Source organism: Garra rufa, chromosome 19 (assembly GCF_049309525.1).
Source record: "Garra rufa chromosome 19, GarRuf1.0, whole genome shotgun sequence".
Classification (NCBI taxonomy): domain Eukaryota; kingdom Metazoa; phylum Chordata; class Actinopteri; order Cypriniformes; family Cyprinidae; genus Garra; species Garra rufa.
In genome coordinates, this window is record NC_133379.1 from 32,593,849 (window position 1) to 32,609,232 (window position 15,384).

The window sequence follows — 15,384 nt, forward strand, 5'->3', positions numbered from 1 at the left end:
TAAATCAAATTATTAATGAGAATTTTGTTTTTAAGTCAATGAATTACCCTAACAAACAAACCTCTGAATCTATTTCATTTAAATCATAATTTGGAAGAGATATTTATTCCCATTATCTTCAGTTCATCTAATTAGTTTCACAGCACAGTTTTGTGGCAGACAGCTTTGAGTAACAACCTGTTTCTACTCCGTCAACACTGAAGTATATATTGTGTTTAAGCCTACAGAGAAGATTAAAATGTAGAATGAATCAATCTTTCGGTCACAGGAAGTGAACTGAGGGGGAATCAATTTGAGTGAAGAACAAGAAAAAAAATTGTGTCACACCTGTGTGACTCACCAGCAGTTCTCTCCAAGCTCTGAGTGAATTCTGGGCGTATAATCTCCATTTTGAGCTCAGGAATGCTGGCAGGAAATCTTTCAAGAGCATTTCCCACAACATTTGTTGCTTCAGCTGAAAAACACAGAGCCTGTTTCACACAGGAGGGGATAATGGCTGGGTTTCTCTTTTTTCTTGTGTGTGTGTGTGTGTGTGTTTGAGGAAAACAATGAGGCCTGAAAGAAACAGAAATAGAGAGAAAACAATCCAATTTCTGTCAAATCTCACCTTCATGTCACCACTCATTTGAGGTATTACATTGTGTCAGAAGACAGAGAAAACATTTGCATCCTTTTTGAGACTTGAAAGACTTAATTCCCATTCTTCTTGTTTACCACAGAAGAAAATGAGTAAAGTGACCGTCCGTGTGATGAACTATTCCTTTAAGACAGGGAGGGGGAAGAGAGTTTGAGGTGTGGCAGTGTTTACTTAATCAGAAAATGCATATGCAATGCAACACATAAAAATAATAAATAAAAATAATAAAAACATCTCCAAGCGCAAGTTAAAGAAAGTCAAAAGTAAGTTCCAAGAAAGTTAGAACCTGTTTGAACAAAGGAGGGTGCATGCAAAAACAGTAACCACAAAAATAGCCTCAATACAAAAGCAAATTCATACTGGCATTCTGCACGTTTGTTGCACAGAGGAGTTGATTTACCTCAAACCTCCTCAGGCACAGATTGATTTTTCACAGTTCGCAGGAGGAGCACATACTGTGTCACAAGCCCACCTCTGGTGAAAGCAAAGCTGTAAGCTGTGGTGTGTTTTTAAAGTACGCGATCTTATTCTTCAGACATGCCGCACAGAAAGAGAGGTCATGGTCGTAAGAAAAACAACAAGGAGGTATGTTTTTCCACACGGAATTTACACTATCTTGTAGTATTCTGTATAACACTGTCAAATCTTAAGATATAGGCCTATTGATTATGATACTGTTATTATTCTGAACCGATTTCTTTTTACGTAGGCTACTTCGTATGATTTTCAATTAGAGGGTCGAATTGAACTTTAAATACGTGAGAACTTTAACAGTGTTTCCTTTACTTTTCTGCGAACGCTCTTATCGAATCTACAGCGAAAACTATGGCACTCAGAGCAGTTCGATTCCCGAACGAATGACTCTTTTGAGTCGGTTCGTTTTAGTGAATCAAAGCATACAGCACGACTTAAAAAGAATGATTCTCGAAGGATTGGCTCTTAACAGACGGTTTGATTTACCACAGAGAACCGACTCTTAAGAGCCAATCCTTTAAGAATCATTCTTTACTAGTCGTGCTGTATGCTTTGATTCACTAAAAAGAACCGGCTCATGAGTCATTCGTTCTGAAATCGGACGTACACTGGTCACGCTGGAGGCTGTGTTTTGATTCACTGATAAAAACCGACTCATAAGAATCATTCGTTTGGGAATCATATTACACATTTGCTGCGTCCCAATTCGCATACTATCCGTCCTAAATAGTATTCGAAAATAGAATTAGTGTGTCCCAAATCGTAGTATGTTTTAAAAAAGTATTCCAAAGATTCCCGGATGGTCTACTACTTGACTTCAGAATTCGAAGTGCGGATCAATGCACACTCTAACGGCTAATATTGCCCACAACACATTGCGCGGTGAACGAGGATTCGATTAGAACTACAAACACGCATAAAAAGTGTTAAAAAACTACAAACATGGAGGATATGCGCGACCAACGGACAGCTAGAGAAAGGGGTTTGAGTGATAAATAATCAGTGTGTAACCTGATAAAAAATATATTTTTTAAATGTTATCCTCGTTATATTTCATGTGCAGCAACATTATGAACTTTTATAATGATATGTTTGGTCATTAACGTTTAAATGCATAATTATGCAAACACAAGAGCAGAGTTCTCGGCATGAAAGACTCCTGAAAGAACGTGCCTCTTCATTTCTCTCTAATACGGTAGGAAATTAAATTAAACGAAATGTAGATAATGTTAACTGTGATGATTGACAGGACAGTTTAAACAGTGAGAGGATTCAGGTAACTAAGCAACAAAGCGTCCGTTAAAAAAGCAGTTATGACGAAGTAGTATGTCCCAAAGCTCGCCTACTATTCTGCTACATACTCAAAAGTATGTACTTTTTCTTCACAAAAAGAGTACATACTTTTAGGGCGTAGTATAAGTAGGCGAATTGGGACGCAGCAATTGTTGCGCTCTATGATTTGTTTTACTAAAGAGAACCGGCTCCTAAGAGTCAATGCTTCCAGAATCATTCTTTACTAGTCGTTCTGTATGCTTTGATTTATTAAAAAGAACCTGTTTATAAGAGTCATTCATTCTGAAATTGGACCGTAGGCTACATTGGTCACGCTGTAGGTTGTCTTGATAAAAGTAGGCTTCACTGATAAAACCGACTCATAAGAATTACCCAGCAAACACAGAACGTTCCCCTAACGTTCCCATATGGTTCCGATTTGGTTATTTTTTTGGGAACCAAATGAGAACGTTATAGGAACGTTCCCTGTAGGTTCTCTTTTTAATAACCTATAAAGAACCTTCCCAGAACGTTCCCTGCAGGTTATTTTTTGGTTTAATTTTATAACCTAAAAAGAACGTTCCCAGAACGTTCCCTGGGTGTTATTTTTAGGTTTTATTTTTATAACCTACAGAGAACGTTTCCAGAATGTTCCCTGCAGGTTATTTTTAGATTTAATTTTTTAACCTACAGAGAACGTTTCCAGAACGTTCCCTGCAGGTTATTTTGAAGTTTTATTTTTATAACCTAGAGAGAACGTTCCCAGAACGTTCCTCCAACGTTCCTCCAACGTTCCTAGTAGGTTCCCAGAACGTTCCCCTAACCTAAAGGGAACATTTTATTTACGTAAAGAAAACTTTCCTGGCTAACCAATAGGGGACGTTCTTGGGAACGTTCTGGGAACCAAAATTGTTAGCTGGGTAATAATTAATTCGGGAATCAATTTCGCTGTATTATTTGATATGTGAACCAAAGTGAACCGGCTCCTAAGTGTCAATCCTTTGAGAATCATATTCTTTACTAGTCGTACAGTATGCTTTGATTGACTAAAAAGAACCGACTCATAAGAGTCATTCATTCTAAAATCGGACCGTACACTGGTTAAGCTGTGCTGTGTTTTGATTCACTGATAAAAAACGACTCATAAGAATCATTCACTCGAGAATTAATATTGCGCTGTATGATTTGAAATACCAAAGAGAACCGGCTCCAGAGTCAATCCTTTGATAATCATATTCTTTACTAGTCGTACTGTATGCGTTGATTCACTGAGAAGAACCGACTCATAAGAGTCATTCATTCTAAAATTGGACCGTACACTGGTTAAGCTGTGCTGTGTTTTGATTCACATATTTGATTGATGATAAAAAAAAAAACGACTCATAAGAATCATTCGTTCAGGAAACAAATTACACTGGTTGCGCTGTATGATTTGATTTACTAAAGAGAGTAGTCAATCCTTCGAGAATTATGTTCTTTTCTAGTCGTGCTGTATGATTCACTAAAAAGAACCGACTCATAAGAGTCATTCGTTCGGGAATCAAATTACACTGGTTGCGCTGTGTGATTTGATTTACCGAATGAATGATTCATATGAGTCGGTTTTTGTCTGTGAATCAAAACACAGCCAACAGCGTGACCAGTGTACGGTCCGATTTCAGAATCAATGACTCTTATGAAAAGGTTCTTTTTTTTAGTGAATCTAAATTCGAAAGAATTACGAATTTACGAAACGCGATTTGACGTGGTGTGGTGGGAAAAAATTAAAGATATTGTGGCCACAAATTAAGAATTCCTTTCGATGTAATAATTCGCAACAATAAATCGTGGAAACGAAGATTTTTTTCCCCGCATGTCACTTACGGGGCTCCGTAGCAATTTAATGATAATTGATTCAACATGTCCGCCTCAAAATTAATAAAGAGCCGTTCAGTTCGAAGTTCGACATTTTTAGCGTCTTGTTCCATTGGAAATTTTCATTTACGGGTAAATTAACGTCTGTTGTTAAGTTAACATTACTTGAAGAGACTTTAACGTTTACTACATCACGCATTGTCAAATATTGTTTAGACTGCTTTAAAAAAAAGACGCAGGGTTACGTGAAAACTTGATTTAGATCCTCGTGAAGCTTTTAAGACATGCCACTAAAAATAAGTGTTACTTTCTGTCAGTAAAGCACCTGCATAGAGAAACAGAAACATCCCGTTACCACAGTGTTGGGCAATCACTACAAAGGAATGCCTGTGTGTTGTAAGGCAAGGACTCGGCCTCTCTGCATATTTTTATAATGCGCAATGCAAATCAAGCAGCAGTTTTTTTGTACATTGCATCTAAATGCAAAAGAGTTCACTTCTCGAAGACAAACCGCCCCAATTATTTATATACTGCAATTATCGCTCGCGTTCTGGTACCCACGCTAGCGGGAGTGGCTTTATCTGAGAACGAGACAACAGCACACCTCACTTGAATGAAACAAGCTGGAGAACAACACTTTGAGGAAGAGTAGTTTAGCAAACTTTCTAACCTTCAAACGACTCTTCCTCCACCATGGCGTACGCAGCGTTTTGGTCGAGAACCGTAAGTAGATCCGTGAACTGCATAGAAAGCTATTAACTTTTAATATAAAACATTTAGTCCCACTGATCAAAGTAGGGTTTACAAATGTAAACATTTCAGGATTAGGTTGATCTTTGTACTTGTAAACACAAGCTCAGTTGTTAAAAAAAACAATAGGTTAATATTAGAAGTTGGGCGTTGTCTTAGTGTAGCGAAATTAGGTTTCAATGCGTTTACATAGATTGTAAAGTTTCCTAATTTGTTGTGATACTGGACTCTGGAGTCGCTTTGCAATTGTAAAATCGGAAAGAAGTTTGAAGAATTTAAGGAATGCCATCTGGCTTATGCGCTGATAAAATAAACAACTGCTGCTTAACATCAAAGTGTCAACCTAAAAGAATAATGTAATTTAATAAGTTAAGTTATACTCGAAAATCTTATCTAAAAAAAAGGGACTGAAATGGAGTCTAGTTGAATAGAAAAATTAGTCAATAATAGAGCTTTTTCTCAAGAATGGTTACGTTCTGGTGATTTTGCCTGGTTATATTCCTCAGCTATAATGTTTAGTCTTCATTTTCGGGCGTAGTAACATGTTAAACCCTTAGGTTATTGTAATTTTGACAGGCTGCTAAATCACTTTTCTTTGTTTCTGTCTTTATTTCTTTGTAGCAAGGTAACACTTCATTACAAAGTCAAGCTTCTGCTCCTCAAACCTCAAGGTTCCAGGTAAGAAGAGTTTATATTTAATGTGTTGTTTTGAATTTATAATTCAGAATAGATTTTAAATATGCTACACTTTCATGGGAGAAAAAAGTGCAAAACTGTCACTGGAACTGGTAGGTACAAAAGCTAAAAGGTACATTTGTGTGTCTTATTTATCCCTAAATGCTATATATTAATACTTTAAAAGTACGTATTAATGCTTGAAGTCTACATAATAGTATCTTTTAAAAGGGAACCACCCTTGTGATTGTTTTGTACTTTTTTTTTTTTTTCTCTTGAGAGTAGTTAACATGATCACGGAAAACCTGGAAATATTAATATTTAATATTTAAAGTGTGCTTTCCAGGCACGGAAAGTCATGCTAATTAACAAAATCAGCTTAATTTCTGTAGCTAAACTATTTTTTATAGTATCCTCATATGTAAAATATTTAATTAGCTTGAAATTGGTCTTTGTGAATGTGATGTCAATGTCAATGCAATTATTTTTTTAAATAATATTAACAAAGTTAAGCATCCAATTACCACGAATAATTGGGAAATTAATGGAAATTCATTTAAAATCAAATTGCTGAAACGCCTGCGTAATGCCTGCATTTTAGAAAGTTATAATTCATTCATCAAGACTATACTTTTCATGCTTTAGCTTCTCATGGAACATTGTCCCCCTCTTGTGGACTATGAAAATCCTTGCTAGTATCAGTTTGCAGTTTGGCTGAATTATTACCCCCAATCAGTCTACTGTCAAAGATATGAACTGTAATGAAAGTTTTATCACCCAACTCTGCCATGTTTGCACATCAAGCTAGGAAAATGTAAAACAGCATTCCTTTATGACACAAATTATCTGTCTACTTCAGAGAGCCGTACCCACAGAGACAGTGGTGGAATGCTTTTATGAATGTGCAGTGCATTAAATATATTGATTTTTGTATAGCTAGGAATGCACTTGTTTGCTAGAAGGTCCCTGGTGAAGCTGCAGTGTTTCAGTGTCCCGTGACTGTGTCATGAAATGCTCTCAGGGACATTTCGTTACTATATATATATCTTGAAACTCCACTTCATCAGGTGCTCCAGTTACATTGACACACACCGGGCACTTGCCTGGCAATGCCAGGGGCCTAAACTCAATATAATAATGTTAGTTAGTATATTATGAATATAGAAAAGTTTTAGAAAGATGTGTTTTTGTAAGATAACACAGCTGGTTTGACTTGCTCTGCAGTAACACTCAGGTGTGTCTGCAATTATGCATGCCAGATTATCTTATGCATTTACATGTCTGTGGATCAAGAGTTTTTTTTATAGCTTAAACCATTAGTAATTGGTAGTCTTCTGCCTTCAGGTGTTCATGTCAGTTAACAAAGCATGAGCCTAAGTGTTTTTGAAATATGGGTGTGTCGAACCTTTTGTTTCACAAAATCGTGTGTGTGTGTGTGTGTGTGTGTGTGTGTGGACAAACACAGGATGTTCTTCTGCAAGAGGTCAAGCTTCACTTGTTCCTTTATGCATTGAATTACTCCAGTGTGGACATCATGGCTTTTTAGTTGTAGGGTCTCATATTGGTCTAACATGCTTTATATTAATATTTCATATTATTAAAACAGGTGTGCTGTGTCATATTATTGTAATACATTTAGGATTCTGCAAGAAATTATGAATAGAAAGTTTAAAGGAAAGGACTGTCACTTTTGATCATTTAAAGACGTCCTTGCTGAATAAAAGTAATTTCTTTTAAAAAGCACCCAGTGACCCCAAACTGACCCTAAAATGTGATAAAAGGCTTCGCATTTCACATGCTGTCAATAGCCTAATTCCTTTAGGTATTGACCTCACTGACCTCAAAATTTAGATGTGACTTTAGTATATCTTGACTTATGTTTGACTGTGACTGCTGTTATAATTGCAGTGTCTGCATATTTCAAAGTGAATATTAGTGAGATCATTGTAATACCTTGGTTTCAGTCTAAAAAAAAACTAACCTCATTATTCAGATATGACTTTAGTATATTTTGTCCTCTGTTTGACTGTGACTATAGACTGTGACAATTATAACTGCTGTTATAATTGCAGTGTTTGTGTATTTATTAATGAATATAAGTGAGAACATCATACCTTCATGTATCATTTAAAAAAATAAACTGACCTCATCATTTAGATGTGACTTTAGTATATCTTGACCTCTCTTTGACTGTGACTGCTGTTATCTAATTGCAGTGTTTGTGTATTTCTAAGTAGCACTGTGGAAATAATTAGCCATGTCATTTATAATATCAGGTTCCTTTGGGCTTCTTTCTCAATCGACATCATGAGGCTTGATGCTAAGCGTTTCAGTGTGTTGCTGTTGATTAAGGCTTCATATGTCGAAATGAAGCCCCTAGGAATCCAAGTCAACATTTCCAGTCAGGTGGTGAATTTGAGAGTTGGTGTAGGGGTGGGTGATAGTTCACTTTCAGAACAAAAATTTACAGATAATGTACTCACCCCCTTGTCATCCAAGATGTTCATGTCTGTCTTTCGTCAGTCGTAAGGAAATTATTTTTTTGAGTAAGCATTTCAGGATTTCTCTCCATATAATGGACTTCTATGGTGCCCCAAAAATTAAAACTTCCAAAACACAGCTTCAAATGGCTCTAAACGATCACAGCCAAGGAAAGAAGGGTCTTGTCTAGCAAAATGATGGGTTATTTTCTAAAAAAAAAAAAAATGTATATACTTTTTAACCTCAAATGCTTGTCTTGTCTAGCTCGGCAAGACGAGCATTTGAGATTAAGAAGTATATAAGTTGTAAATGTTTTTAGAAAATAACCCATCGTTTTGCTAGATAAGACCCTTCTTCCTCGGCTGGGATCATTTAGCCCTTTGAAGCTGCATTTAAACTGCATTTTGGAAGTTCAAACTCGGGGGCACCGTAGAAGTCCATTATATGGAGAAAAATCCTGAAATGTTTGCCTTAAACACCATTTCTTTACAACTGAAGAAAGAAAGACATGAACATCTTGGATGACAAGGGGTGAGTACATTATCTGTAAATTTTTGTTCTGAAAGTGAACTACTCCTTTAAATCACGGTATCGATTTTATTTCACGGTAATGATATATATCACAATATAGTTGTTTTTGCTTTAAATAAGGTCTTTAGAAATTGCGTAATTCTTGTCAGCAGTGTCAACATAAAAAAACTCACTGAAGACAAGCAAACAAGCAATAGGACAAAAAAGAATTGTATAAAGTAATCAAATCTATGTAATCACTACAAATTAAATATATATTTCTTCTTATTAATGTTACAAAAGTTATTTAGTCACGGAAAGTGAGATTTTCTCTCTTATATTGTTTGATTAACATGAATGACAAAGCGGGAATATTAGACTGCTGTCACTTTAAGAGCTGCCCGAATCCAATATACTGTTACATGTGTTATGAGGATACTTGTAAAGATGGGCATTTTGACACATGCAAGTGCATTCATTTAACCATTCAAAGCCTATAAAGTGGCAAAAATGTGACCCTGGACCATAAAACCATTCATAGGGGTCAGTGAAATTTAAAATTAACATCTGAGGGTGCAAAAGAAATCGCCTTTAAAGTTGTCCAGATAAAGTGCTTAGCAATGCATATTATTAATCTCAATTTTTTGATATTTATGGTAGAAAATTTACAAAAGATCTTTATGGAACATGATCTTTACTTAATATCCTAATGATTTTTGACATAAGAAACATCTAGAATTTTGACCCATATAATGTATTATTGGTTACTAAATTAAATTGAAGTTAAGTAAAAACAACAAATTTTAAATGTTTTTGACATTTCAACATGAACATTGTAGTTTTAATTTTGAATTAAGTCTACTTTTGTGTAAAGACTGTAAAGACTACTTGATTGTACAAGATTTAAGAAATATGTAATTACTTGCATTTACTTTTAGGGAATTAATCTAGTTTGTAGGTAAGCCCATTTCTCATGATCTAAAAAAAACTGTTTTTAGTTGTCTAACACGCATAACTGCATGTCCAAATCTGATGAGATGTCAGTTGAGCATTTTGGATGTTCACACCCAACAAATCTCACTGAACAGGCATGTTTTGTTCTTAGCATTTGGGGTGGATACAGTGCATGGCGTTCAGGCATTTGAGCAAAGTGTTTTGTAAATGCAAGTCCCTGATTTCAGCTCTACACATTTAAATCATTGTTTTGTGCACTGATGAATCAGAAACTCATGCTACAGTAGGTGCTTAATGTAAAGTCATGCTTCCTTTTTATGAAATGCGACTTCTGCTGGTTACACATGCTGACTAGGAATATTTTTAGTGATTTCTTTTAAAGCTCTAAAAGAATAGTCCACTCAAAAAAAAAAAAATCTTTTATTAATTTAGTTTACCTGATTGACTTTCGTCTGTGCAACACAAAATATATTTTGAAGAAAGTTAATGGGAACCAAAATAGTTTGATGCCAACATTGTTCAAATCTTCTTTTGTTGTTCACACAAGTCATACAGGTTTGAAACTACATGAAATGATTGTGTAATTCTCTCTTTGGGTCGACTATGTCTTTAACATGGTTCACTTTTTTCACTACAATGACTTTTTGTCACTTATGTGACACTGGACCACAAAACTAGTCTTAAGTAACACAGGTATATTTGAATCAATAGCCAAAAATACATAGTATGGGTCACAATTATGGATTTTTCTTTTATGCCAAAAATCTTTAGGATATTAAATAAAGATCATGTTCCATGAAGATATTTTGTAAATTTCCTACCGTAAATATATCAAAACCTAATTTTTGATTAGTAATATGCAATGCTAAGAACTTAATTTGTACAGCTTTGGGGGCCATTTTCTCAGTATTTAGATTTTCAGCCAAATATTGTCCTATATTGGCTTATTTATTCAGGTTCAGGGTCATAGTCCTTGCCATTATGAATTATAAGTTACCACACCTCTGTTTTCATTCGTTTGTACTTTTTGTTAGTTTAAGAATTGTAGTGCTTGTATGCACATCTTTCAAATGCACCATAAAAATACCCATAAACGTTTACCTTTGGATCTTACCGTGTGAACATTCACATACGCCCTGGCTATCCCTGCTTTAAAATTGTCAGACGTCTAAGTCAGGTGGTATAAATTCCACGTGCTTCCTTATTTAGCCATTCCTTTCCTCCCTCCTTTTGATCCCGCCTCTTGCAAGTCCCATAGCCCTGCCCATTTTACCCAAGCCACTCCCCCAGCCCCTCCCCTTGCTCTCTGTGCCTGGAGCATGCTGTACTCAGACAGCAGACACAGCAGAGCCACACAGACGGCGTCACACACTCAGCACCGCTAGACATGGGCCAGATCTTGAGCTGGATCCGCGGCACGCGGGACGAACCGGCCCTGCAAGACGTCGCTGTAGAGCAACAGGTGTCACTTACTGGATATAATCGTTTTGAGGTCTCAAAGAGTACAGTGTGTGTGCATGGGTTTGTTTAGCATTGTGTTTGAGGTGCAGTGACTGACTTGACAATGTACAGATTGATCGTGGGCTTTTAAATGTGAGTTTTTGTTCAGTGCGCTGGTCAGGAGGTCTTGGCTTTGGTCCCACAGCAATCATCCGAGGGAGGAGAAGTGCTGGAATGTGTGAGGAGTGCTGGGAAATGTTTTACAAAAAGTGCAACTATAGGGACTTTTACTGTAGCACTTAAATAAAGCTGCAGCTCTATCAAGGACTTTTCAGTCACCGTTATCTGTTTTACTGGGAATATTATGACAATTCAGGGTGTTGCAATGTGCGATAGTTGCTTGTTGATAGCGTTTCTGGGTGTGTTTCTTAAAAGAGCACTGTGATTCATGAGACTTAATGATTCTGCACTCTTAAAAATAAAGGTTCTCTATTGTGTGGTTCTTCCTGTGAGAGAATGTACTTTTCATGTACACTTCATTGGCATTGATGGGTCCATGAAAACCATTTGAAAATGTTATTTGGACTAAGAAAAAAAAAATGGTTCTTTTAAGATTTGATGGCTGGAAGTATCTTTGGAGAACCCAAAGTGGTTCTTCAATAGCAATGCTGTGAAAAAACCTTGAATATTAAGAGTATTTGTTGCAGAATTTGCAATGGTTCTGTCTTGAAAGTAATTCTTACTGTCGGTGGTTTGATTTAGTACATTGCTTGATATTCCCTTCTGACGTTTGTGTCTGATATTTTAGCCTGTTCATTTTCCTATTGTCATTCATAGCTAATATCACCAGTTTGCTTCCTGCAACCTAAAACTGGTGTTTTGCAGATGTCACTGGTAGCTGCGTCATTTTGACCATGAGCAGAGCTCTCTGATATGTGGCTGATGTTGGCTAATGTTGTTCAATGGGCTGCTATCCAATTGCTGCACATTCCCACAGTGCAACACGCCAGCCTGGTTCAGCATCAGCTACTGGTGTTAATAGCCTGAAGGAAGACACTTGCTCAGTTTCACTGTGGAGAATGTGCATTGTTGATTTCCACACTGATCTTTTAAAATGTAACAAAAAATCTTATAGTCATATAGGTGTGTATAGTGCATACACGAGTGCTTTTTTTTGTCATATCAACTGGATTTAATGAACTATAATAAAACTAGATTATGTTAATTGATTTGAATCATTTAGATTGCACAGAACATATTTTGATAATTTCAAATGTCTCATAGCTTGCAATAATGATCATAATAATAATATAATTTGACAATTTTGTTTAATTTTGAAAATACTAGCTAATATCAAATATATAATGATTAACTAAAATTAAAACAATCAAAAATGTAAAAAATCATTGAAGATAATAGTAAAAAAAAGCTGATGTTACAATAATTGGAGCTTTTCCAAAGCTTTAAGGCAAATATTGGTATCTGCTGTTACCCATTTCCAGTTTGAGCAACATATGAGTACCATATATTGGTATATTTATCATGTAACCCATATATGTGACCCTGGACCACAAAACCAGTCATAAGGTTAAATTTTACAAAACTGAGATATATACATCATATCAATAAATAAGCTTTCTATTGATGTATGGTTTGTTAGGATAGGACAATATTTGGCCGAGATACATCTATTTGAAAATCTGGAATCTAAGGGTGCAAAAAAATCAAAATACTGAGAAAATCACCTTTAAAGTTGTTCAAATTAAGTTCTTAACAATGCATATTACTAATCAAAAATTACATTTTGATAGGTTTACAGTAGGAATTTTACAAAAAATCTTAATGTAACATGATCTTTACTTAATTTCCTAATGATTTTTGACATAAAAGAAAAATCAATAATTTTGACCCATACAATGTATTTTTGGCTATTGCTACAAATATACCCCAGCGACTTAAGACTGGTTTTGTGGTCCAGGGTCACATATTTTAAAACAGTTTAGTTTCCTGTAACAGTTTTGCATAATCACACGAGTGCATAATCAGAACCATCTGGTTATTGGTTGATATTACAGGCTTTTAAATTGAGTGTCTGTCAGTATTGGTTATGCATTTGTTGAAATGAGATATTTAATTGTGTATGCTCATTACCACTTTTTTTTTTTTTACATTTATATATGACCCTGGAGCACAAAACCAGGTATATTTGTAGCAATAGCCAAAAATACATTGTTTGGGTCAAAATTATCGATTTTTCTTTTATGCCAAAAATCGTTAGGATATTAAGTAAAGATGAAGTTCCATGAAGATATTTTGTAAATTTCCTACTGTAAATATATCAAAACCTTAATTTTTGATTAGTAATATGCATTGCTACACTGTAAAAAGTTTTCACCAGATTCAACTTAAAAACCTAAGTTCAACAGCTGCCTTAATTTAAAGTTAAATCAGTTTAAAACTACAAGTCATTTTAACTTATTACACTAAAAAATAGTTGATTTAACTTGTGAGTTGACATGACTTAAGTTGACTTAACTTAAAATTCTAAGGCAGCTGCTAAACTTAAGTTTTTAAGTTGAAACTAGTGAAAACTTTTTACAGTGTAAGAACTTTAAAGGCAATTTTCATTTTCTTTCAAGATTTCAGATTTTGTATCTCTGCCAAAAATCCTAACAAATCATACATGAGTGGAAAGCTTATTTATTATTTTATTATTAAATTTACACATCTGCAATTTAATGTTTGGTATGAATAGAAAAGCTCAAAATAAGAGTAGCTTTCGGCCTAGAAATAGTTGAAACTCCCTGTATTGAGTAATTTTTAAGCGTTAATTCTGTTGTCAAATGAGTTGAGTGTATTGATCTACAGTGGTTTGTGCACTCAGTTAGTGACACACTATTGATCTGAACAGCTAGAGGAACATGTGTTCCGACAGCCTGCAGTTCCAATAGCACACAGCTATTTCTATTTCTGTTTGTTTGAGTCTCTAGAAGTCTGTGTATTTGCTGATTCAGCAGCTATTATTGGGTATTTAAAGCATGGGATGGTATTTTTGTACCCTAGGTTGTCTCAGAGATGGACTGTCTGAATGCAAGAGCTTTATCTTCAATGCAAACATGTGTTTGTGTCTGTCTGTTTTGTAGAGGCTAAACATCTGCCCTAGTAGGGTAAAGGTTTAAATGCCCACATGTTCTGAGCATGATCAGAGACTGAATCAAAAACATTACATTCATTGCCTGATTATTGTGCAAGCATGATGTCATAGATCATGAGCTGTGCACACTTGAGCAACAAGAACTCTATTTTTTATCTTTCACCAAAATTCTAAATCCTAAATCCTCCCAAATAAACATTTTATGAGATCAATGTCATAAAAAAACTAATTACGGCCAAATTCTAAAGCATCAATGCATGTACTGTTGTTTGTGAAGAATTGGCATTAGCTCATTATGGCAATTATTTAATCTAATTAAGTTTTTTTTTTTTTTTGTATATGCATCATGCTAATGTCAACTCAGTCTCTGTGATGCTCTTTGTGTAGCACATGGCTTCCTAAGTAGCATGCAGTAAACAAAAAGGCTGCTTACCAAATTTTGGAACAGAACTTGTTTGTGGAACTTGTTTTTTGAGGTGTTATGCTTGAATAAGTGACAGACAGTCAACTGAATTCAGATGCCTGACTCTTGGACAGAAACTCAGTCAACAAACCACATGGAGAACAAACTACTAAATTTAGACGCATTGCTTCACAGGATGTCAGGAGTACCTTCAGCCTAGGGCTGCACGATTATGACAAAAATCATGATTGTCGATTATTTCCTTGAAATTGTAATTGCGATTTATTAATAACGATTATCACAATTTACATTGATGTTTTAAATGGCTTTAAACTATTGTTTGAAGCAACTGCATGCTATAAGTTTATATATAAAAAAAAAACAAGCTGAAAACACTCTTCCTGAAAAACTTGTATTGCTTTTCTTGTCACAAATGTCAACGATACATTGGTTTGGTGTCTTTAAATAAAAAAAAAAAAATATGCATAAGGATATGACGGTAACAATTTTCATGTTGCGATTAATTGATGATGCTTTTATCACGGAATTGTCAAGATGTTAAAATTTATTTGCAAAAAAGTGGTGTCATAAAACAGTATAACAGTATTTTTATTTATAAAATTAAAAAATGACACAGATTAAAGGAGTAGTTCACTTTCAGAACAAAAATTTACAGATAATGTACTCACCCCCTTGTCATCCAAGATGTTCATGTCTTTCTTTCTTCATTCAGGAAATTGTTTTTTGAGGAAAACGTTTTAGGATTTCTCTCCATATAAT

General features: G+C 35.2%; 1 protein-coding gene across 10 annotated transcripts in view; it reads left to right on the top strand.

Annotated features, from left to right (window-relative positions):
• The first annotated feature begins 1,082 nt into the window (after window positions 1-1,082).
• The window catches only part of cast (calpastatin), a 49,195-nt gene continuing 34,893 nt past the window's right edge, over window positions 1,083-15,384 (top strand). For 3 of the 10 annotated variants that reach the window (XM_073824409.1, XM_073824415.1, XM_073824418.1), the window contains exon 1: window positions 10,963-11,069. In XM_073824409.1, the coding sequence (XP_073680510.1) occupies window positions 10,995-11,069 (75 nt within the window). In that variant the 5' untranslated portion in view covers window positions 10,963-10,994. Of the gene's footprint in view, window positions 1,223-4,892; window positions 4,961-5,608; window positions 5,666-10,962; window positions 11,070-15,384 lie in introns of those variants that run through there. The other 7 variants (XM_073824407.1, XM_073824411.1, XM_073824410.1 and 4 more) reach the window with 4 other exon arrangements.